Genomic DNA, 24,348 nt, shown 5'->3' with positions numbered 1-24,348 from the left:
CCCAAGCCACCTTTGAAAATGGGCCTTTACTCAGTTGGTTTATTCTGGCTAATGAATGCAAAATAAATACATACATAAATAAATGTATGTATGTTACTTGTCCCCAGGGTCATTATTTCCTCAGGTTAGTGGTATTTAATTTGTTACCACAACACAATGAGTAAGCAGGTAATTAAATAATTTAATCTTAGTTATCTTTTTGCTCAAGATGAAATATTTTATTCTGTCTGACTCATTCTTAATGTACCCGAATATATTGGTTTTGTAATCAGTATAATTACATATTTTATATTTTTGTCTTTTCACAGGGAAGGATTTTGCTTGGCGACACAGGTGTACCAGTAACTAAGACAGATATTGTTGCATCCAATGGTGTTATCCATGCTCTGGATGGAATTCTAATTCCTCCTTCGATACTTCCAATTTTGCCACAGATATGTAATGAAATCCAGTATAAAGTCATTATGGTAAGCTTTCTATGTGCATGTCCCTTTTCTAGGTATAAGATACTTTCTATAGAATGGATCTCATTCAACTCTCACACAAGCTTGTTTCAGTTTGATAGCAGAAGTTTATTTGTGGCATCCTTAATTAGCATTAGCTTGCTGAGTTGACTCAGATTTTCCAGCAATCAGGGTAATTGCAGTACCCTTCAGTAAAGCCATCTTGCAAAATGACATTTTGAAAAACTTACAACGAGAAGCATCTTTTCTCTGAGGAGGGGCTTGTCCCTATTATTTAAGCCCACCACTATCATGCAATGGTAGACCAGTACACCCATGATACTAATTTTGAATTGCTACATTTTGAGAAAAAGGAGAACAAATGTAGCAAATTCAGTTTTATGTAGCTGGGCACAATATATTAAACTTCATTATATCTGGCTATGTAATGGATACTAATCAGGGTCTACCCATAAGCAGATAAAGCAAGCATTTTTTTTGGAACTTTGATGTTTATAAATATTAATTGTAAGCTGAGTAAAACATAGAAAATATCTATCATATAGAAGGAAATTACTCAAGATAATGACTTCTTCTTTTGATGGTGGAGTATCAACCATATTTTGCTGTTTGCTTATTACAAGTCTGGCTGTCTGGCTAGATCTTGTGTAGTTTCACCTTCTTCATGTTAGAACAACCCCAGTTAATTCAAAATAAATTGACAATGATGTAAGAAAGCTGCCCAGTGAACCAGGGCAGAGATAGAGCTCAAATGTATTTATGCATCACAGAGTAACGAGCTAGGCAAATCGTATTCATTTTTACGCAGCTCCCTGTGCTTTAAGCAACATATGTAATATATCACATTCTATGTATGTACCTTAAAAAAACAAACAAAAAACAAATATTTATCAGTGCTAAATTACTGCTTGCATTTCAAATGCAGTTTCAGGAAGTATATAGTTGAAGGCAAGAGGAAATGAAAAATAAATAACATTTATCTGCATTTCTGATGTTTTTTGTAGATTAATATAAATGAGAACAAATCATTTGAGGTATTACTATGTATAAGGATGGATTATCACAGTTAGGTGTTTACTATCTCTTTAAATCAGTTAGCAATTTAACAGTTATCCCCTATATAAATATAGATCATTGTCTTCACATTTTGCTAAATGAGATTAATAGTTTTGTAAAAAAAAATGTTTGTACTTTATTATTTAAATTGTTTTTTTTTTTTTTGATAAATGCAACATTGTTACTAAGGACAGGGATGAGGGACTATGTTACACAGAATATATATGCATTTCTATGTACCCCCTTTTTTATTATATGCATAAGTATCCTGTATGTTTTTCACCTTCAGTGCAGAAAAATTATCTTGCATCACTCATGCCATGACTGTATTTGTTCATAGGTTTTTAGATAAGCACTTGACTGGTTGCTGTTGTGGGACATTTTAAGCCTAGCCAGTTTCTCCTTTTGTGCTTGAAATAACCTACCCATTTGTTTATAGAGTGACCTTACCCATCCCATGGCTGATAATTAAATACTACCCCAATGAGAATAACTGGGATCATACCATAGGTAATTTGAGGGTACCCAATGTAATGAGAAACTGTAGAAAATTGCCTTTGAAGGAAGTCTGCAAGACATTTTTATTCAATTTAAATGAGAATAGACTAGATGTGTAATCAGAATACCTGGAAAGATACCTGCTGAGGTTGGACTGAAGTGGGGCCTGTAAAAAGGCAGGAAAGGCATAGGAAAAACAATGAAGCAATCTCGAAGCAAGCACAGAAGTGGGTCCTGGAAAAAGGCAGGAAAGGCACAGGAAAACCAAGGAAGCTATAAGGCAGCATGGTTATAGAGGACTTATGTGCAAAAGGAATCACTTTAAAAGGTGCACAAGCAATAGCCATGTAACAAGTTGTATATAAATGGTTTGACTATTTTTCCTCCTCTGAAATGGTCATTATAGTAATTTATTTAACTTGGACAGGCTATGTGGTGTACATGATGTGGCCCGGAATATAGCCTAGTTCACATGGGTTTAATTATGAACCTAAATTATTAACAGTTGACAGCAGATTTTCCATCTCATCGGTGGAAGTTAGTAACTTCTCAGTGCAGGAGCACTGTCTGTATTAAGGTGTGAAGAAAATGAAAATACTATCATCTGTGTTAACATGTCTGCCAGGAGATTTGTGTATATTCTCAGATTAACTTGTATTGTATGCAGCATGCCTAATTGTGAAAATGTAAATACGTTTTTTTAAATGTTGAGTATCTCCCTGTGTAAACAGAATGTTTAAAGACTCTGTCAGTGTTTTGATACATTTCTAATTGTGCATGTTTGAGAGGGACACTCTAAAGTACTGTGGAGAATCAGCTGAAGAGTGAGTGATGTTATTAGAATGTTCCAGGTTGCTAAGTGATTATTTAAACAGCTGATTGACAGGAAAATAACTTTTTCAAACAGCTGACTGTTATTTTGAAATTAGACAGTTGAGGCTGCAGTTTTTCAAGTGCTGGGCAGTATGTGGACACCAACAAGAGAACTCACCAAAAAAACTGTAAGCTTGCCATGGCCTTGCTATTATGTGTTAGATTAGATCAGGTACAGTATTCTTTAGTTAGACTAGAAAAGCTCAGTTATTAAGATAGAGTTTTTATACCATAATGGACTCTTATCCTGCAGTTTATACACTTCCAGTGACTGCGTTCTGGTGTTTATTGAAAGCGATTGATTTACATTTTTGTAATCAGTTTTACTTATTATTAAACGTTTTTCATTACTTTACATTGTGGCTGTAAATGAATGTTTTTTTCTTTAGAGATTATAGAGTCCATCTACCTGTTTGATACTCCACAGATGCCCTCAAAGGCCTGGTCGCTTATGGTCATAGCTATCATTTATTGTGATATTTAATTTTCATAATTGCACACCTTTTTAGAAGGACATGAAGACACTCTCATTGGTGGCAGTGTTATCGTATTATTTTGGGGAAGGGACAAAGCTGGGAATATGTGTCAGGCTTTCCCAGAAGTGTTTGGATGTGTGAGATTTAAATTTACTTTGAGTCTGAGAGTATCAGAGGTCTTAAACTGGGACACTTTGCTCTGAAATGTGTAACAAGAAAACACATTTGGAGTGGCCAGAAGTATATAGTCCAGTCCCAAGAAAATAGAGCATGTTCCTGTTATGTTATGGAAAAATTGTGAAATATTACTTTTGTTTAAATGACAGTCTTATATTGGAGTCAGTAGTGAGTATTGAAGCTCCTTAGTTACTTAACATTCTGCTGTATCAGATACACACCACATAAACATCTATGGTCAATTAAAAAGCACCAGTCCACTTGCTCATGATCAAATAACCACACAGTACAACCACTGCAAACTCCTGCCCTCCTCCCCAATCCTCTTAGCTCAAGGAGATTTGAAATACTGCTCTTATACTCTTAAAGGTTCCTACTGTAACAGGTTTTGCATTTCCAAGCATTTTGTGAAAGTTATGCAGTCCACAATTCCCATGTATCGCTGATGATTGACTGCAAAACAATTTGCCAGTACCAGATTGTATCTGACAAAGGATTCTACTTTTTTTTCCTGAGTGTTTGGTCTTACCTTAGCACAGTATTTCTGTGGTTATTAGGAAATTAAAAGAGTTACTGTGGCCATTGTTTAGCCATTTCTTAGAGAACACACCGTAGCCGATCAACAAAAGTGGCAAAACTGTTTGAGCGCAGTTTGTGTGTGAAAAAAGAAAACAGTTAATGTGAACAAGCTGAGAACAGTGATTTCATGCAAATGCAACAAACTAAAATACAGTACCATAACCTTGTTTTCTATCACTTTTCTCAAAGTCCAGCATCAGGGCTGGAAAGAGAAGGCCCTGGGGGAGGGGGGAGGAACAAGATTGAATCTGAAATATGTAACTGTGCTAATTACTTCTTTCATCTTCTCCCTAATCGAGCCTCAGAGGTATAGTTAGAATGTGGAGTACAACATGGAGAGTGTGAGGGGTTAATATTCCTGTGAAGGTAAAAGGCAGTTAATGTTACTCTGTGACTGTTAGGTGCCAAGAAGAGTATATATATATATATATATGTATATATATATATATATATATATATATATATATAGATATATATATATATATATATATATATATATATATATATATATATATATATATATATATATATATATATATATATATATATATATATATATATATATATATGGGTCTGAAAGCACATTTCACTGAAACTCAAATGACTGTGCACAATTCACTGAAAGCTCACTTCACTGAAAACTCAATTCACTGAAACTCATTTCACTGAAAGTCATATATGGTCTTTTCCCCACTGTAGTGCAACCCTGGAGTTAGTATATATAGTAAGGGGGTGTGGGGATGCGGGGGGGCGTAACTCCAGGGTCGCACTACAGTGATAGTATGTATGTAACTTGAGTGGTTGCTGAGATATTGTAAGTTGTATATAAAATATTACACATGTAATAGTTACTGTATTTACTGTAACTTATAAAATTCAGTTTAAGACCTAGAATCTAAAGAATGCTACCACTATAAAAATTGTTTGTGCTGAAGGGTTTGCCATTTATATTTTTTTCATAACCCGTATGGTTCCAGAGATATGAACATTTATTTGAAATGGAAGGACATAATTTGATTCTGTCAAAAGGCTTAGGCTCCGCCCATTGGAAGTTGCAGTGCAAAATTCCAGAGCTCCATTGCAGGGAATGATTTAATAGTGCACAAACACGGACTTGTGCCCTGGGCCCATAGATTACAATTCTGATGCTCTACAGCTATCCAAACCTCTAAAATCTTAAACTGCCCTGTGTAAGGATCAAACTCAAGACCTTCAGACTGAGACTGACAAATTACCTACTGTACTAACAAGGCTTCATATAATCTACACAATAAGAAAATGTTATTTCTGAATTTGCTAATTTATTTCACATTGTATGTCATGCTTAAGGATACCATAGACAGAACTCTAAACTGTCCCTATTTTAAAGGACTGTTCCTCTTTTCCAGCCTGATTTACTCCTACATACCACCTTATTTACAATATGTAAAGGTCTAGGGTCTATATCAGAATATCAAAACTGACAATGTCGAATGCTCACATGAGCAAAAAATCACGTCCTCGAAGTTTATTAATTTTTCTTGCTGTACAGTGAAGATCAGGATTTCTGCCCTTTTCTCATTGTTGTGCAATCCTGGAGTAGGAATATATATTTAGCGGGGGCTGTGGGGGGTGCATCCCCCCACAATACCGTTGTCAAGTATGTAAATATTTGCACATGTGAGTGTTCAGTGTTGTCGGTTTCGATGTTCTGACATAGACGCAAGGTCTAGTTAGTGCCTAAAAGACTGTATATTAATTCTGTATAATAAGAAAGAGCTCACCTGTCTGGCTGTCTGCTATGATTTTAATGTCATTTGTAATTAAAGAAATGGTGACCAACAAGACCAAAATAACCATTATGATCATTTTATGCATTTTTACTACCATAGCCACAGCCCAACTGCACATAGCTCAAAATGAATCAGAGAAAAATACAGAAATAATTAGGGACAGGTGTAAAACATTAGTACCACTAACTTGAGACATTGACATAATAACAAAATGTTAATTAAAATAAATTTTGTGATATAATCAAAGTCTGTAACTCTAATTATTATTTTTATTTATTAAGTGTAACTCACAAGCTTTTCTCCAAAAGTCACTAGTTTTAGGAGAAGAGGGATGGAAAGTCAAATAAAGGGAAGTCCCTGAAAATCAGAGACATGTGAGATGTATGTAACTTCATGCTGCTAAATACATATTGGTTTATTTTCATACTTGTCAAAGCAGCTCCATCCTGTCTACTTAACCACTCACTCCCCAAAAAAAAACATCTTGGCTGGATCCAACACTACACAGAACAAACGAACAAATACAACCAGGTAAACACTTTCCTTCAATGAGTGCTTCTTTCATGAATGAAGTAACTGGAACATCACCGTTAGACTCTGGAATCCCGTTCCCAATCTGCCACTTGGTTAAAGTACTATTCCTGCTATTCTTCCTGCCTATGAATTGCTTTAATAGGCAATACTGGTATATTATTCACAGGCTGCAGAATCAATAATTGTTACTATGATTACGAATAAAGCCAAAAAACGTTTCTTTTGTGCCTTTTATAGTAATGTTTTAAGCTAAAATGTACAGAAACTGTAATTATGTAAAAACATTTCAATAAAACTAGGCTATATCCCTTGCATTACAAATCCAATGTTACCAAGTTAACTCACAAAAGCTCATTTACAGAAAAAAATGTGTATATTTTTCTGTGACAGTGCTAACATTTCAAAATTATGTGTACACCTGAAATGCGTTTGTTTTCTTTGAAGTACACCCCCTACTCCCTATTGAAAATGGCCTGCACACATTTTATAAACACTGGAAGGTAAGGGCACAAGTACATGCATGGACAGTATTTCTATCTCCAAAATATACTTGTTTACCGCTCAATAGGCATATATTATAATGCCTAAGCAGGGACACAGGTGGAGAGTTCTCCAAATGCCCACAGCCAGCTAGGTTTACGGACCAGTGTTCCTTGAAAAAAAAAATTAAGTCAGCAAATATGTTTCTGTCTACTCCAGCATCACCATTTTTTTGTAAATCCAGGAGTTAAACATGTACTTGATGAAGCCCAGAAGTGGGGCAAGGGTGCACAAGTCACAGTACAGTAAGGATGGACTCAGAGAAAGAGCACTGAGGGGAGCACAAACTTTACAGACTGCAAAAAATAAAGTAAAATAAATGAATAAATAAAAATTGCGGCCTTTATGAGGCCAGCCTGTAGGGCCATGCCTTCCATAGGGGGTTGCCTATCTGGTACACACAGATCCATGGCAAGAGATTCCCACTAACTTTGAGTCAGTCCTTATATTGTTAGATTGCAGGAGGATTTTATAGTTCACAAAGGAAATGTGACCATTGATGGCAACCATAATATACAGCTAAATTTACTTTAATGTACATTTACTATGTGCTTTTGTATTAAAAACATTAAGAAAAAGAAATTAGAAGTACTTAACTGTGTTTAAATGGGTACACACACACACACACACACACACACACACACACACACACACACACACACACACACACACACACACACACACACACACATACACACTCAGACATGCATTTTTTTAACACACCTTTATTGAATTATCACTTGTGACACAGGCAAATTAACATTTATGCAAAAGTAATCAAACTGTATTAACACATTAACATTTACAAGCATTAGACTTCACATATATTGCTATACTTTATTTATTTATTTATTTATTGCAGTTGTTTACCAGGAAAGTCCAATGGGCCTAAAAGAGTCCATTTTCAGTGGAGGCCCAGGGAAAAAAGTTCCGACAAGAACATAGATATAGAAAATGTTAAACATTAATTGGTACAAAAGTAGATACAGTGTTGCAGACAGTGATTACAGTAATATATACAGAATATATACATAAAAGCAGGAATTTTGTTGGTTGCCAGATGAAGTCAATCAGAGAGGTACAGAGATATATTAATCAGCATTATTATCATACAACCTAAGCAACATTACATAAATTATTCAACATTACATAAATTATTCAATTCCTGCCCCTTTTTTAAAACAAGAAACAGCTTTATTAAAACCATCACTTACGACATAAGCAATCATAATTTATATAAATGAAAACAAACCACACTGACACAATCCTAGTTGCATTTTACATACAAATCATACTGACACACTCCCAGTTGCAAACATTATGCATCAATTAAAATCTACCCAATCATTTTCAGTCAAACATTACTGAGCTCATTCAAATCCTGCCTTCTTTTAAACCTCACTGTACTGTTCCCACAATTCCCATTTTTCCTATGTAGTTTGTTCTTACCCTTTTCTAAAGATCTCATTTCCAGTTGTTTTATTTCTGTTACTATATTCACTACTTCTAATATAGTTGGTTTAAATTTTGATTTCCATTTCTAGCGATTGTTTTTTTTGGCAGCCACCATAATTAGACACAGCAAGGCCTTACCATATCTAGGCAATTCTGATTCTGTATCATAGCTCAGGAAAATCATCTCCCTCATCACACCAATCTGCCCATACAGCATCTCCGACAGTGCATCCCACAGGGAATCCTTAAAGTCTGCCAACCCACCGCACTCCCAGAAAATATGTTCCCAAGTACCTCTTTCTTCCCTGTCACACCTCCAAAATTTGCTCTCTACTTGAGGAAAATTATAAAAATATTTATATAACATTTCCAAGCAAAAATCCTAAATCTTCTAGATTTTGTTGCATAGTTGGTAGATGTACCTATATCCTCCTACTGTTTCTTTGTGAACTGCTTATCCAGTCTCGCTTTCCAATCCTTTCTAACCTCCTCTGATTGATTCTTATAGTTATTGTGCAATATTTTATATGCTGTAATAATTATTCCTTTTTTAATGGCAGCTTCTGTTCTAGATTGTATTAAAATCTCTACCAGTGCTGGTCTTTCATTTAGGATCCCCCTATTTCTTTCTCTTTGCCCATACTCTGATATCAGTCCTCAATATAGAAGGCAATCTCTAACCTGCAGTCTAAATAAATTTTTGGCCTTTTCACATTCTATTACCTTTCCCTCTCTAGTTATTTGCTCCCAACACCTTGTCTCCTTTGCCATTTTTCTCCAGTAAATTCCAGCCCCCTCTTGCCTATTGTCTGTATCACTAATTACAGTCATCCCTATCAGCAGAATCTCCTTTCTCCATTCCCTTGCTCACTTCATTCTTAGAATACTTTCTGCTACTTTATGAATATAATATTCTGTATAATTATTGTTATTCTCCTTAAAGGCCTGCATCCAAAACCCTATTCACTTCCCCATTTTTCAACATAATTCCTTTCCGGTTTGAATTATAGTTTTCCACTTGTGCTATGTATAGGATCCTTAACTGTGTTGCTCTGAAATACCCCTTCAAATTGCATAATCCCAATCCGCCCTGTTATCCTGGAAGAATCATCTTATCCCACTTGACTCTTGCCATCTTCCCTCCCAGATAAAGTTTTTCAGCTCTTTATTAATTGCTATCCACTTTTCCTCTGGTTGATAAAAATATGCCCGACCTCTGTATAAAACTAAAGGGACTAAAAGCATTTTAACTGCTTGTATGTTACTATCCAAATCCATATAACAAAGTTTCCATTTTCTCAGTTTTGTATTATCTTTTGTTTAATCTCTTCCCACATATCCTTAGCTGCCACATCAGAAACATTTTAATCCATATTCCTAAATACTTCATTTTATCATGTCCCCATAAATATGGATATTGTTGAAACAATTGCATCCCACATATAGTATTTTACATGTTACATACATTTTTATATGCACATATATCTGTGTGTGTGCGTTTATGAGTAGACACACATATGCAGTTACACAAAATGTCAATTTTGATTTGTTTTTGTTGAAAGGACATGAAGTGTACACACAGGCGTATAATCTATTTCTCCATTATACATACACACATACACACTCAACTATATAAGAAAAGGAAAGAATTGCTGTCCAGGACAAAGAAGGAGCAGGTACCAATTGGAAGCAATCTCACCTTAGCCTGAACAATCAAATAAGAGCACAAGTGACATCCTCTAAAGCCAACTTTGAGTCCAAATTAGCCACATCTACTAGAGACAATCATAAGGCCTTCTGCACATATGTCTGCAATCTCAAAGGAAGAAATCAGATCTATTCAGAACTGCCAATTTACTGGCTGACAAATTCAGTAAAAACTTCTCCCCTCTGTCCACCCCATCAGTAAATCAGAACATCCCCAGTACCTGCCCCAACCCCCTTATCTCTAGGGAACAGGTCATCATTGCCCTCTCAAAGGAAAAAAATGCAGCCTCCATGGGACCCAATAACATCTCAAGGTGCATCCTACATGAACTCAGTCATGAACTTACAGCACCATTAGGCACCCTATTCAACCAAAGCCTCAGTACCGGCTTTGTCCCAGCCAAGTGGAGGACAGCTACTGTCACCCCTTTACACAAAGGTGGAGATTCCACCGATCCTGGAATTATGGACCCATCGGCTTAACTAGCCTGATCTGCAATGCCATGAAATGGATTATCATAGACCTCATTAACAGGGACATTGGCAACCTCCAAACACTCGATCCCACACAGTTTAGCTTTGTCAAGGGATGGTCATGTCTGTTAAATCTGATTGACTTCTTTGAGACTGTCACCAAAGCCATTGCTGCGGTGGTCCAGCGGTAGCATTGTTGCCTCACAGCAAGAGGTTCTCCCATTTGATTCTCGGCTGGAGCGCCTTCTGTGTGGAGTCTGCATGTCCTCCCCACAGTCGAGTGGCATTCAAAAGACATGCGTAGAATGGGCATGCCTTCACTGAAGGTTGGACGTTGATCTGGCACCTCAGCACCCATAAAAAATCTACTGCCAATCATTAGCGGACCAGAGTTCCGCTGTGGTGACCCCTAACTGGGAAAAGCTGAAAGAAGAACAACCAAAGCCATGTACAAGGGGAAGGTGATGCACACCACCTACCTTGACCTGGCCAAAGCCTTCGACACTATTCCCCACTCGGGCATAATAGATAAAGTATCTCAATTAGGCATCAGTCCATATGTTACCAGATGGGTAGCAAACTGGCTCACTGATAGAACCCACCTAATCAAAATAGGAGAAGTCACCTCAAGCAGTAGACGCGTAATGAGCGGCATACCCCAGGGATCAGTCCTCAGGCCTCTGTTATTCAGGATATACTTCTCTGAGGTGCAGGCCAAAACCAGTGGGCTATAGCTGACCAAGTTTGCAGATGACTGCAAGCTGGGTGCAGTCATCTATTACCCAAGTAATGTGGACATCCTCCAAGAGGGTCTCACCCAAAGAAATGACTGATGCCAAAAGCATGGTCTCAAGCTGAATGCCAAAAAATGCATCATCATCCCCTTTGGGGAGAGTGACATCACCACATATTATCACATTAATAACAATGCCCTAAGTACACAATCAGTAGTGAGGGATTTGGGCACCCAGGTTGATAGCATCCTGACTTTTGACCACCATGTTGCGTCTGTTGTACAGAAAACTTTCTACATGGCCCATTAAGCAGGTGTTTTCCCTTAAATAAAAAAAAAAAAAAAAAAAACAAAGGATGGACAATACCTAATCAGTATAAGGTCCCTCTTCCAGTTGTGTAGGTAATGTCTGTGCAGAGTTAATAATATGGAATGGAGGGTTTCTAAGATAATTATGAAGTGTTCTTTTTGAATGTCAGGTTGTCCTGTTCTAATCATATTGTATAAAGCAGAAGGGTCATATATTAAAGAGAGAGATAACTGTTTCTAAGATGAGTTGTATGTCTCAGTAGATAGCATGAGAAAGTATTTGCAATGTACATCGTTTATGTATTTTTCATAATTTGGGAGTCTTAAAGCTCCTAGGTAGGTGGGAAGGGTGAGAATTTCATTTGGCACTATCCTTATTTCCAGCTCAGATAAAACTTAAGGCCTGATTCATTATTTGTGATAAAATACATGCATCTACAAAATATGGGAAACCCTGGGAGCCATATAAAAACAGGCAGAGAGGAAACCATACTATGGTCTGAATTACCTAGGACATATCTAGGCAAACTGTGGTGGGGGGGTTCTCTCAAAAACTGGGTAATGCTAAAGGAGTCTCAGTGATGGTGAATAATGAATCTTCAGGGCCTCAGTTTTATGAATAAAGATTTTTATTGGATGACTCCCCAAATTAATTCAAAAGATCAAATATTCATTGTAAGTCAGCTTCAGGATTTTTCATATACAGAAGAAGGTCATCTATATATAGTGGGAGGTTATATTCCATACCCACCTTTAAATACCCTTCTACTCTGCATTGTCTGATATTGGCTGACAATGGCTTCAAATAAACTGCAATAAAATAATGGTGGCAACAGGTAACCCTGCCTAGTAGTCCTTGCGAGACCAAAAGACAGGGACAGCCAGGTTCCAACTTTAATCTTGGTTTCAGAGCCCAATAAATAATTTCTGTATCAGTTGTTTGAAAATGGTGGAAAATCCATGTGCCACAACAAACCAAATAAAACCAAATAAAAATATTTATTTATTTAACATCTGTTTACTGGGAAAGTCTGACTTGGAATGAATCCAATTTTCAGCGGAGGCCCGGGAGAAACTCTCCAGATGCATGTCTTTGTAATGTAGGAGGAAACAGGAGTACCCAGAGAAAACCCACACGAATGCAGGGAGGACATGTAGACTTCATACAGAAAGCACTACAGCTGAGAATCACACCAGAGAACCTCTTGTTATGAGGCAACAACTCTACCGCTGCAACACTGTGCCATCAATATCAGCTGGGTTGGGAGGGTGGCCTAATGGTTAAGGTGTTTGCCTTACAAACACAAGGTGCAAGGTTTGAGTCTCACAAGGGATAATTGGCTAGGAATAAAATGGCTCGCAAGGGCAGTTAGCTTAGTACTAACCTATGAGCTGACCCTAATGAAAGCTTTTTCCACATTCAAACTAGCCAGCAACTGGGAACCTTTTATTTATTGGCATCTTCTATAATTAAAAAAAAGGTAAGTTATCAAAAGTAGTGCTACCTGCAGCAAAACTCATTTGATCGTAATATGTAATCTAAGGTAAATATCTTGCCATCTTCGCCACTATTAGACATTAATAGTATGTAGTCATGATTCAGAAATGAAATTGGCCTATAGGAAGCCAGTAATTGGGAGCCTTTATTCAACTTCATATTGTGGGAAGAAATAGCCAGGGAATTGTTATGGCTAGGCTTGTATAGGCACTAGGGCCGATAGCCTAGTACCAACCTATGAACGTCAAAATGAGACAGAGAGACAGAGAGAGATAGTAGCTTGATACCAAGATTGGGGGAGTCACCTCACACTTGCACAGAATTAGCCAGTTTTGTAAAGTTTAAAGAATTTTCCCCTGCCCATTTATAAATCTTTAAAGGAAAGCTATCAGGGCCAGGGGACATGCATAGTGACAATCTAGAATGGACCAATTTTACTTCTTATTTGGAGATAGGGCTTCCAGCATTTCTCCATAGTCACATGCCAGTGTGCGTAGTGGGTTTGTGACCAAGATATCTTGTGTCCTCCCTGCAAGTTTATGTCATGAGGCTTCCTTCTATAAAGAGATGAAATACATCTAAAAAAATCATTCAAAAATCCCTGAATGAGATAAAAGCAATGTTTACTGTTTGCAGGCATTTCACCTTCATTTTCAAACTATTCATCTCTTCCTGGCAGAGTCACAATGCCAAAAATCTGTGAATTCTTAGAGAATTATCAAAATAATTTAACTTAAATTCTGTTTTTGGACAGTGAATTTTGTGGTCTAATGGACCAGTAACCTTACCCTTCAGCTCCGCTACAAGCCTAAGGCTTTCATCATTCTGATTTCTAAGACACGTCCTCTGCTCTGCAAGGAGAGCTCTCTGTAAGGATGCCAGTGTAATCCATAACTAATTAGTAAGGAGATTTATATGTAAAAAGCAACATCTTTATGAGAACTTTTCCAATGTTTGCAAATCACAAAAGATGAAAGACGTATAACTCAGTGTTGAAAGCAAGATAAGGAAAGCTTTTCTCCCCGGGCCCCTGCTGAAAAAAGGTCACTTGACCCAATCGGACTATCCCATTAAGCAAAAGTCAAATAAATAAATTTATTAAAAATAATAAAACCAACAAGAAGGTGTACTGTTATAAGTGAAAGAGTTGTTTATTGTGCAGTGTGTAACTCATGTGAATGTCTCTATATCAGAAAGACTGAGAGGAAATTTAAAAACAGAATTTATGAGAATTTAAGGGATATCAGATGGGAAATCCACAAATGCCCCAAGTAAACACAGCACAAAAAAATCAGACCACTCTTTCAAATTTTTCATTGTGAACACTGTTGACTTGGATAAAAGAGGTGGCCCATGGAGGCTGCTTTTGGAAAAGAAAGAATTAATTTGGCAGGTCCATCTAAATGCGGTGCAATGGCCCGGATTAAATGATTCACTCTCCATTGCTTGCCTATTAAAACTAAAAGCAATGGAAAGGTTTTATATATATATATATTTTTTTTTCATTTTTATATAAACATCATTTTATAGATTTTATACATTATGTGTATATTTATATTTATTTTCAGGAGTTTTGCACCTGTTAATGACATTTAAATGCTGGTTTTAAAGAGTGTCTTTTTAAGATTGTTTTTTATGACGACATTTCATTAATATTTATGAGTTCAGGGAAATCTTATTTAGTCAGTGTGATGGGACTGTTTATTACTTAATTAATGCTCTTGCAGAATGCATTTAATAGTGTTTTTATTGATTTGCTCTTGTCTGATGAAGTTAAGAAGGCTCATCTCTGATCAGTATTAGCAAAACTAAAAATTGCACAAGACACTAAGGATAATCTTTGTTTTTCTACAGTTTGTGTACTTTTGTGCTTTTTTGGTTAGTTTTTTGGCTTCAGAAACAGATCTGGATACCACACCACCACCTTTATACTCCCAAGACCTGGGAAAATCCATCAGTGATCTTACTTTACTGCTACAAGACGTAAGTCAGTGTTTGGAAAGGCTTGAGAGATTAAGCACGCCCCCGAATAACCAGGAAGTGTTTGGCTTACGGGGAGAAGGTAACCATTCACTTCAGTTCAATGAGCAGACCGATTCCAATGGCGCGGACGAGAGTAGGACCAATTTGGAGCCTGTTTCACTCAGGGGAAGCGAAAATGGGACCAGAAGTGCTATTAACACCAATTCTGATCTAAATGGAGATGGAAATGAAGGCAGATGACCACAAACCGCAAACGAAGGATCTAATATGCATTCTGAAGCTCCACATTTCGACACTTGGCATTCTGCTACTACAAGCTTGTTTTCTCAAAGAAATGTAAGTGCTACTTCTTATAATGACAATCTGGTGAAGTGTGATAAGTTGCTTTTAAAAATAAAGAAACTGCAACTTGATAACTTATATTTTAAAGAATGCCTTAAATTAAAGATTGTGCCTAAGGGCCTCCATCTGTGGCGGTTTCCAACAGGCTTGATTAGTAACACTGCATTCCATAAAGAATTGTTGCATTTATTTGACCAGCACAGGTTTGAATATATGGAATTGGTTATAAGGCATAATGACAAAAACTATACAAAGTTTAACACAGGAAGCCACAGAACTTTATGTACTATTGACTTCTAATACTGCACACTCTGCTAATAACTTTGAATATGTGCATATTTTTTAAAGTATTGATCAACAGGTAAACACCATTAAAAGAAGGAAATTAAATAAAATTGAGCATGACAAATCTGAATATGAAAGAAATGTTGCATTCCCTGATCCCCCGAAATCCGAAGGTTGGGGTGACCATGCACAACCTAGGGGGAGGATATGGTTTCTACTGAGACTTTTTTAGGGGAGGAAGAATTTCCACCACTGAGATGTTCGGAATGACTGAGGGAGTGGAATTACAGAGAAAATAATCCACAGGGCCCTCATTATGCCAACAGGGGCCGGGGGGATATGCTTTCAACCAGGGGGGCAACAGGAGGGGTGCCTACATGATACGGCCCCCTCTGGTTTGTCCATTTCTTTAAATCATAATGGTGATGTCAAAGTTTTCGATTATTCTAGTGTACTCATTGACAGCACAGACTGATATTTTTGCTAGAGGAATGACTTTTACTAGAAAAGCTCACCCAGACTCTGCTACACTTTGCTGTGAGGGAAAGGTTAGTTTACTTTTTATTTGTTGTATTACTTTATTGCCTTTTTCTATTTTGAATATTGTGATTTGTTTTATTTATCTTGTGTTTTACTTGTATTCTGCTTTTATCTGCATATTAAAACTTGAAAAGAGACCAAAGCTCTGTCTCTTGCGATTCAGGCAGAATTTTTTTTCCCCACCCTCTCACCCAGTTACTGTTGTGTTCTTAAACACCACTGTCTTTCTAGTTGCCTTCCCCTTATGTTAATTTGACCATATATCTCATTTCCTCTCCGTTTTTAATCACTTGTATGTGTAAGCACAAAATGATCATTTTGTGAAATCACTCCCCTTCCGCTATTTAAATTTATTGGCCATCCTACTGTATTCCATAGTACCAGAATACAAAAGTGACCACCCTCTTTCAATCTATCTTGCTGTTTTAAAAATAGTGACTCTCCACTAAAACTTAACATTTTAGACAGCTAAAACTTAAGTTACCTAATTTCACATCTAACTTTTCTAGTGCACAGTGCAGTGTTTAGGATAAACCATTTTTTATCTTACCTCTAAGCATCCCTGTGACTAGCAATTTCTCTAATACCTGCTGGAAAGCACTAGGAAGTCTTAAACTGATACAAGCACTCAACTCTCCTTGTTAATAAGGAGAAATTAATCATAGGTACTAAACAGCCTATAATTGCAAAGTAAGAAATAAAAACAGTCTCCCGCAAGTAAAGTGACCAATAAGGTAAAAAAGTATATAAGAATAATCAAAAGTAGAAACCTCGGTCACTCACGGCAGGTAAATAAAATTATATTTATTGTTAAAAGAACCAAAAGTAAGAGTTTTCATGGTTCAGCATAACCGCTTCATCAGACTTCAGTTGCTAACAGAAAGCATACCCTTTATATAGGCACAATCAAGCTAGCATAATTAAAACAATTAAAAGCAATTAAGAATAAAAGCCACAGAGACCTCCAGAGTACATATATATATATATATATATATATATATACAATTATGTCTGTGTGAATCCACACATCAGAAACCTAATGTTTCAAGAATCTAGATTTTAGAAAAGGTTTTAGTGAAACTTTACTATTTAGATCAGGGGGCTTATCAGCCTGTAAACGTATAATCCATTTTTGTTCTATTTCTTCAGTTTTAGTACAAAAATCTCCACCTCTGTTATTTACAACTATATGCTCAATGACAAAAAATGGAACTCGTGGTCTAACCCTTCTCTCAAAACATGCTGTGCAAGTGCATGAGTTTCTTTGCTGTTACGCATGTCCCTGTGATGTTCAAGGATTCTGTCCTTCAACATTCGGTTAGTTTTTCCTATATAGAATGCAAAACGAAATTTGCAGAAACAAAAATAAGCCACGTTCCTAGTTCTGCAATCAGCATAATATTTAAAATCAATCTTAAACTTCATAGAGGGATGTTCAAAGTGATTACCTGTATAAATATGCTTGCATGCAGAGCAGTTTCTACATGGATAATTCCCTGTCCTATCAGATAACATTACAGTATGTTTATTAGATTTGTAGCATAGTTGTTTCTTTAAAGAACAATTATTCTTAAAGGAAAAAAAGGGGGGTATCATGAATTGCATCCTTTAATTCCTCTACAGCATGAAGAACATTCCAGCTCTTTTTGATCACTTCACAGGTTCTGTTAATGTCATTCGAAAAGGGGAGAACTACTCTGAGAGGTGCACGATCAATCTGCCTGCTATCCACAGTAGTATTGGGATTAATCTCAGTTGTGTAACTAAAGTACAGTCTACATCTAGAGCCTCTTTCATTCCAAGTAGCCTTAATACATTCATCTATTTCATGTTCTTTATATCCCCTGTCTAGGAACTCTTGTTTTAGTTCTTTCAGGGCTGTCTTAAGGTATGCATCATTATTATGAATTCACATTATCCTATACATTTGCCCTTTTAACACATTCCTTTTAACATGTCTTGGGTGCATGCTAGTGTAGTGTAACAGGCTATTCCTTCTGGCTGGCTTCCTATACAGTCTTGTTTCAAAGATATTAAGCCTTTCCTTGTTGACCTTTATATCCAAAAACTCAATTTCAAAATCTGAAAATTTATATGTAAACTTAAGAAAATGAGTAGTGCTGCACAAATAGGCAACAAAATCTTTAAGCTCATCAACAGTAGTAGATTCTATGTCCAAGGTTACTAGTAAACAGTCTGTCTTAAGATTCCGAGTTTCACTGTGCAACTTTTGCAAAAACATTTTCGTATCTTTCAAGACAGTGTGACAGCTCTCTAAAAGTGGATGTAGCTGTTTCTCCACATAAATGGAAAGAGGTTCAGTGACCCATCCTCTACCTGAGACAATAGGCTTTATGGGGGGAGGTGTCAGATGTTTATGTACCTTTGGCAGCCCATATATGTTCGGTGTCACAGGATGCTCTGTTGAAATAGTCGAACAGGGGTTCAGTAATTCTATTCGTTATAAGTAAATCAAAATTAAAAAATGCATTTTATCTATAATGCCCTTAATAATCTGGGCATTAATACTGACATAAGTGTTAGCCCTCAATAACATATTCATTTGCTGTATATACATGTTTCTGTCCATGACATCCACACTGCCTCCTTTATCTGCTGGTCTAATTTCTATGCCAGACATACCCTTTAGTTCACTTAAGGCAGAACTTTCAGCAATTGACATATTAAAAAACATAGTATCATTGTGTTCAAAGTGTGTTTTATGAATCTCTCTCACACACAAATCAATAAATGCTTCCACCATAGAATGTGATGGTGGAATGAAAGTGCTAGGTTTCCTGAGTTTAGCAGTATTCTCAGAACAGCTATTAAACATAACCTTGAGATTCAAGTTGTGACCAAACAATTTCAGATGTTTCAAAGTTTCTACAAGATCCCCGCATTGAGCAGGAATGAAATTTAGTCCTTTAGATAGCAGCGAGATCCAAGAGTCAGTCAGCAAATATGAAGAAATGTTAATAACTAAACTTGCCTTTTCCATCTGCGCTCTTGATTCTCCAAGTGATTCGTGCTCTCTAGTCACCGCGGTTGACCTTTCCTGCCCCTGCTCTTTGAGTGGTTCTGTATAGGAAGCGTGTCCTTCAACAAAAAAAAATAATTTGTGTTAGGACCAATTGCTCCATCGGTCTTGTTCCTACCTTAATGGTAGGTGTAGTACGTGGTCTGGCATCTCTCTTGTTAGTAGTATGGAGCTCAGAAACAAAAGAGGGTTCTTGCTGGGGCAAAATATGTAATTGTTCAGTGGTGGTGTTGTTACTTCTGTCCTCTAGAGCTGGGATATTTATTTCATTGCACTAAGGTTGGCCTCGTATGGGACTTGTTGTGCGGAACTAGCTCGATTATTGGTTGCTGGTGTTGTCCTGTTTGCTGGTTGTGAATCAATGTCAGTCCTCTCTCTTGTTTAATCATAGCCTCAGCTCAGGCTTTGTACCCACTGAGTGGTGCACAGCGACAGTTATCCCACTCCACAAGCGGGGATCCACCTTGGATCCCGGGAGCTACCACACCATCAGTCTGATGAGCCTGATCTGCAAGGCCATGGAACGTATTATCATGGAACTTATAAACAAAGATATTGGCAACCTTCAAACACTGGACCCCACGCAGTTTGGGTTTGTGAAGGGCTGATCTTGTCTCCTGAACCTGATTGACTTCTTTGAATCAGTCTCCAGAGCTGTGGACAAGGGTAAGGTGGTCCACACAGCCTATCTGGACCTCGCCAAGGCCTTCAACATCAACCCCCACTATGCTGGGTATTAATCCCTATGTCACTCGATGGGTTGCCAACTGGCTTACTGACAGAGCCCACACTGTAAAAGTAGCTGACTCCAAATCCAGCTCCAAACAAGTGACAATTGGAGTACTTCAGGGTTCAGTCCTGGGACCGCTCTTCTACTTCTCTAAAGTACAGGCCAACACTAAGGGACTCTGACTAACAAAGTTCGCAGATGACTGCAAACTGGGAGCCATTACTGAATCCCCAAATGATGTGGATATTCTACAAAAGGGCCTTACAGAAACAGATGCTTGGTGCCAGAGCCATGGGCTCAAGCTCAATGCCAAGAAATGTACAGTTATCCCCTTTGGGAAAAACATGTACCCGTGAATTACCACATAGGTGGCAGTATACTAAACACTGAAAGTGTGATAAGAGACTTAGGGACACAGGTGGACAGTGGTCTCACCTTCAATAACCACATCGCCATAACAGTCAGGAAATCCTTCTATGTGGCACACCTCATCACTAAGGGATTTTCATCCAGAAAAAAAGGAGGTCATTGTCCCACTGTACTCATCCCTCATTAGACCCATTATAGAATACAACTCCCCATTTGGTATGTATCTCTCAAGACATCTGCAACAACTGGAAAGACTGCAGAAATACCTCATTAAATGAATCACAGGCCTAAAGCAGATGCCGTATGCTGACCGTCTAAAAAAACTCCACCTATACACTGTCGCATATCATCTACTTATAGGTGATCTCTGCTTAACATACAAGGCCATATCAAACCCAGAGCTGTTGGACATGCTACACTTAAAGAAATCCCAATCCCTCAGAGACACACGCTCCAGGGATCTAAACCTTGTCATCACAATGAACAAAACAAGCTGGGGAGGATAGGTTCCTGACCCAGAGACTCCCCAGACTCTGGAATAGACTGACCATACATGTCAAGCAGAGCACCTCTTTGGCCCTCTTCAAAAAGAACCTTAATGATTGGATGGGAGATAGGAAATTCACCCTGGGGATCATGTCAGTCACCCTGCTAGACAGGGGTCCAGGGAAGTAAATACTGTGGGAAGAAATAGCCAGGGAATTGTTATGGCTAGGCTTGTATAGGCCCTAGGGCCAGTAGCCTAGTACCAACCTATGAACCTATGAACCTTTTGTTCCTGATAAAAGTACCAATATTAAAACAGCATTATTGGACTTGAAATTGTATACTAGAAAATTGAATCTGAATGTGTTATTTAAGGATTGTAGGTCCACCATGGATCCCATTAGGTTATCCAGTACTTTTAACCCCCCCATTCATCCCTCATTACAGCTTTTCGAAAAGATTTGTGAATTAGATATATGAAATGTTAAAATGGTAAAAAATCAAAAATGGAATTTGAAACAGGATAAAATGAATAAGTTAAGACAACTTCTGATAAAAAGGACCTCCGGCCAATGAAACTGGATAAGGGGGGGTGGGATTGTCATGATGAACATGGTGGACTACAATAATAAAATGAGATGTTTGCTTGCAGGTAAAGCTTACATGCAATCTTCGTTTAATGAACTACATGATGCATATAAGAAAGTGAGAAGTATTTTACAGGATTTATTCATTGAAGATAGTCTCTCTCTGGATGAATTTAATTTTTTAAGCATAGCACAGCCTAGGATCCCTGTCATTTTTGGGTTACCCAAGATACATAAAGATTTAGATCAACCACCTATGTGGCCCATAGTTGATGCCAGGGGCTCCATCACCCAACCTATAGCCAAATTCTTGGACATAAGATCGAAGGACTTTGTTCAACATGAAACTTTACTATGTAAGGACTCGTGGGACTTTTTAAAAAGGATTAACGTGTTAGAATTTGATGAAACAGTCAGTTTCATCACAATCGATATCATAGATTTATATACGGTAATACTGCATACCATAGGCATGGAATGGTTTTGTGAATTCTTGGTGGGTAAGGGTCTTTCCCAGCCACTGGTTAACACCTATGAGACTTTATTACAACTAGTACTCACAGATAATTTTATTCTGTTCAATAAATAATTGTTTTTACAAACTGAAGGTGTGGCAATGGGGTCAGCGTACGGTGGCTTGTAAGCCAACATAATTATGTTGGAATGGGAAAGGAGATTTTTAATGAATACCCCATGGTTTAAGTTCTGCACATTGTACACACAGTTTTTGGATGATGTCTTTATTTGTTGGAATGGTCCGAGAGAAGAGATCCCTCTATTTTTAGAATATATTAATGGTACAACCTGTTTTTTTAAAGTTCACACAAGAGGTTAACAGTGAACAAATTGTGTATTTGGATGCCTTATTGAAGAAATAGTGTCATTTGAAGGCCTTTGTAGCACAAATTCATAGTAAAGCAACCTCTTCAAACAGTTTTCTGCATTTTGATAGTGCACACCCATGTAAACAAAAAAGAGTGGTAGTAAAGGGCCAATTTGTAAGGGCGGCCCAGTTGGTTAGTCTGTTCGATAACTTCTTAAATGAGTGTGAACATCTGAAAGTTATGTTTTGCAAGAGGGGTTACCCATTATGGCTCCTTAATGAAGTAATGATTGAGGTGGTCAACAAAAGAGAAAGAGTTTTTTTTTTAATCTTTGTTAGGTCACCATGTGGTGATTCCTGCCCAGGCATGCCCCCTATTGATGGCTGTTTGGTTAATGGAGTAGGAACCAACTTGACCCAATCTAATGTTGAATAGAATTCAAATTTTAAATGTGCTTTTATTACCACTTTTCACAGTAATAGTAAGGATGTGTTGGATATTTTATCCAAAAATTGGGCTATATTGCTTAATGATAGGCATATCAGAGAATGTGTTAGAACTAAACCAAATATTGGTTTTAAGAGAGGGAAGAACCTAAAATGCATTTTAGAGTCTAACAGAAATGTTGTACATGCAAGGTCTATGAAAAAATATGGTTCCTGTGCTCAGTGTAGTTTTGTGATAGAAGGTCATGAATTTTTGGTGAATGGTTTTAAAATACAGGTGAACAAGAAGGTGTACTGTTATACTGAAAGAGTTGTTAATTGTGCAGTGTGTAACTCATGTGAATGGTTCTATATCAGAAAGACTGAGAGGAAATTTAAAAACAGAATTTATGAGCATTTAAGGGATATCAGACTTGGGAAATCCACAAATGCCCTAAGTAAACACTGCACAGAAAAATCAGACCACTCTTTCAAATTTTTAATTGTGGACACTGCTGACTTGCATAAAAGAGGTGGCCCATGGGGGCTGCTTTTGGAAAAGAAAATTAATTTGGCAGGTCCGCCTAAATGCGGGGCAATGGCCAGGATTAAATGATTCACTCTCCATTGCTTGCCTGTTAAAACTAAAAGCAATGGAAAGGTTTTATATATATATATATATATATATATATATATATATATATATATATATATATATATATAAAATATATAAAAAACATTTATATATACATTTTATTTATATTTTCATTTTTATATAAATGTAATTTTATAGATTTTATACATTGAGTGTATTTATATTTATTTTTAGTGTTTTTGCACCTGTTAATGACATTTAAATGCTGGTTTTAAAGAGTGTCTTTTTAAGATTTATTTTTATGACTGCATTTCATTAATATTTATGAGTTCAGGGAGGTCCTTTTAAGACAGTAAGATGGGATTGGCTTATTACTTAATTAATGCTCTTGCAGAATGTATTTAATAGTGTTTTGATTGCGTTGCTCTTATCTTATGAAGTTAACAAGGTTCTTGATGAAAACGCTTATTTATTTGTTATTTTGATTTAATAAAAAGTGTTTTTACCACTCCTAAAGTGTTTTGCGGTCATTTACTACAAGGATTTACTTGAGTTGCTGAAGTGTGTGGTTCCAGGAGTGCCGACTTTTGTTTTTCTACAGTTTGTGTACGTTTGTTCTTTTTTGGTCAAATAAATAAATAAAAAGTATCCTATGGATCCCAGTTATCATCCTTAACTAGTAAGATTAATAAAACATTTTATTAGCTTACTAGATATTTTGTATTATTTATTTATTTATTTATTTGACATTTGTTTACTGAGAGGGTCCAACAAGGTCAGAAGGAGCCCATTTTCAGTGGAGGCCCTGGGAGAAAAAAACAAACACATACAGACATGTACAATCTTTATAGTGATAACATAAACATTGTGAGACTATCAAGTATATACATAGGTGTGAAGAATAAAACATCTCCCTTTCAATCCTACATTATTATTATTTTATCGGATTTGTGAATTAGACTTAAGGAAGATGAGTGAGAAAAGGCATAACAGGAAC

At 36.9% G+C, this 24,348-nt stretch overlaps 1 protein-coding gene across 1 annotated transcript in view; it reads left to right on the top strand.

Annotated features, from left to right (window-relative positions):
* Positions 1 to 24,348, top strand: part of STAB1 (stabilin 1) — a 2,761,215-nt gene that overhangs the window by 705,252 nt on the left and 2,031,615 nt on the right. The window contains exon 18 of the mRNA XM_044078505.1: positions 309 to 467. Within this exon, the coding sequence (XP_043934440.1) occupies positions 309 to 467 (159 nt within the window). The remainder of the gene's footprint in view (positions 1 to 308; positions 468 to 24,348) is intronic.

This window comes from Protopterus annectens, chromosome 7.part1 (genome assembly GCF_019279795.1).
Source record: "Protopterus annectens isolate FY-2018-M chromosome 7.part1, PAN1.0, whole genome shotgun sequence".
NCBI classification, from domain to species: Eukaryota; Metazoa; Chordata; order Ceratodontiformes; family Protopteridae; genus Protopterus; species Protopterus annectens.
This window is presented reverse-complemented; position numbering and strand designations above follow the sequence as displayed.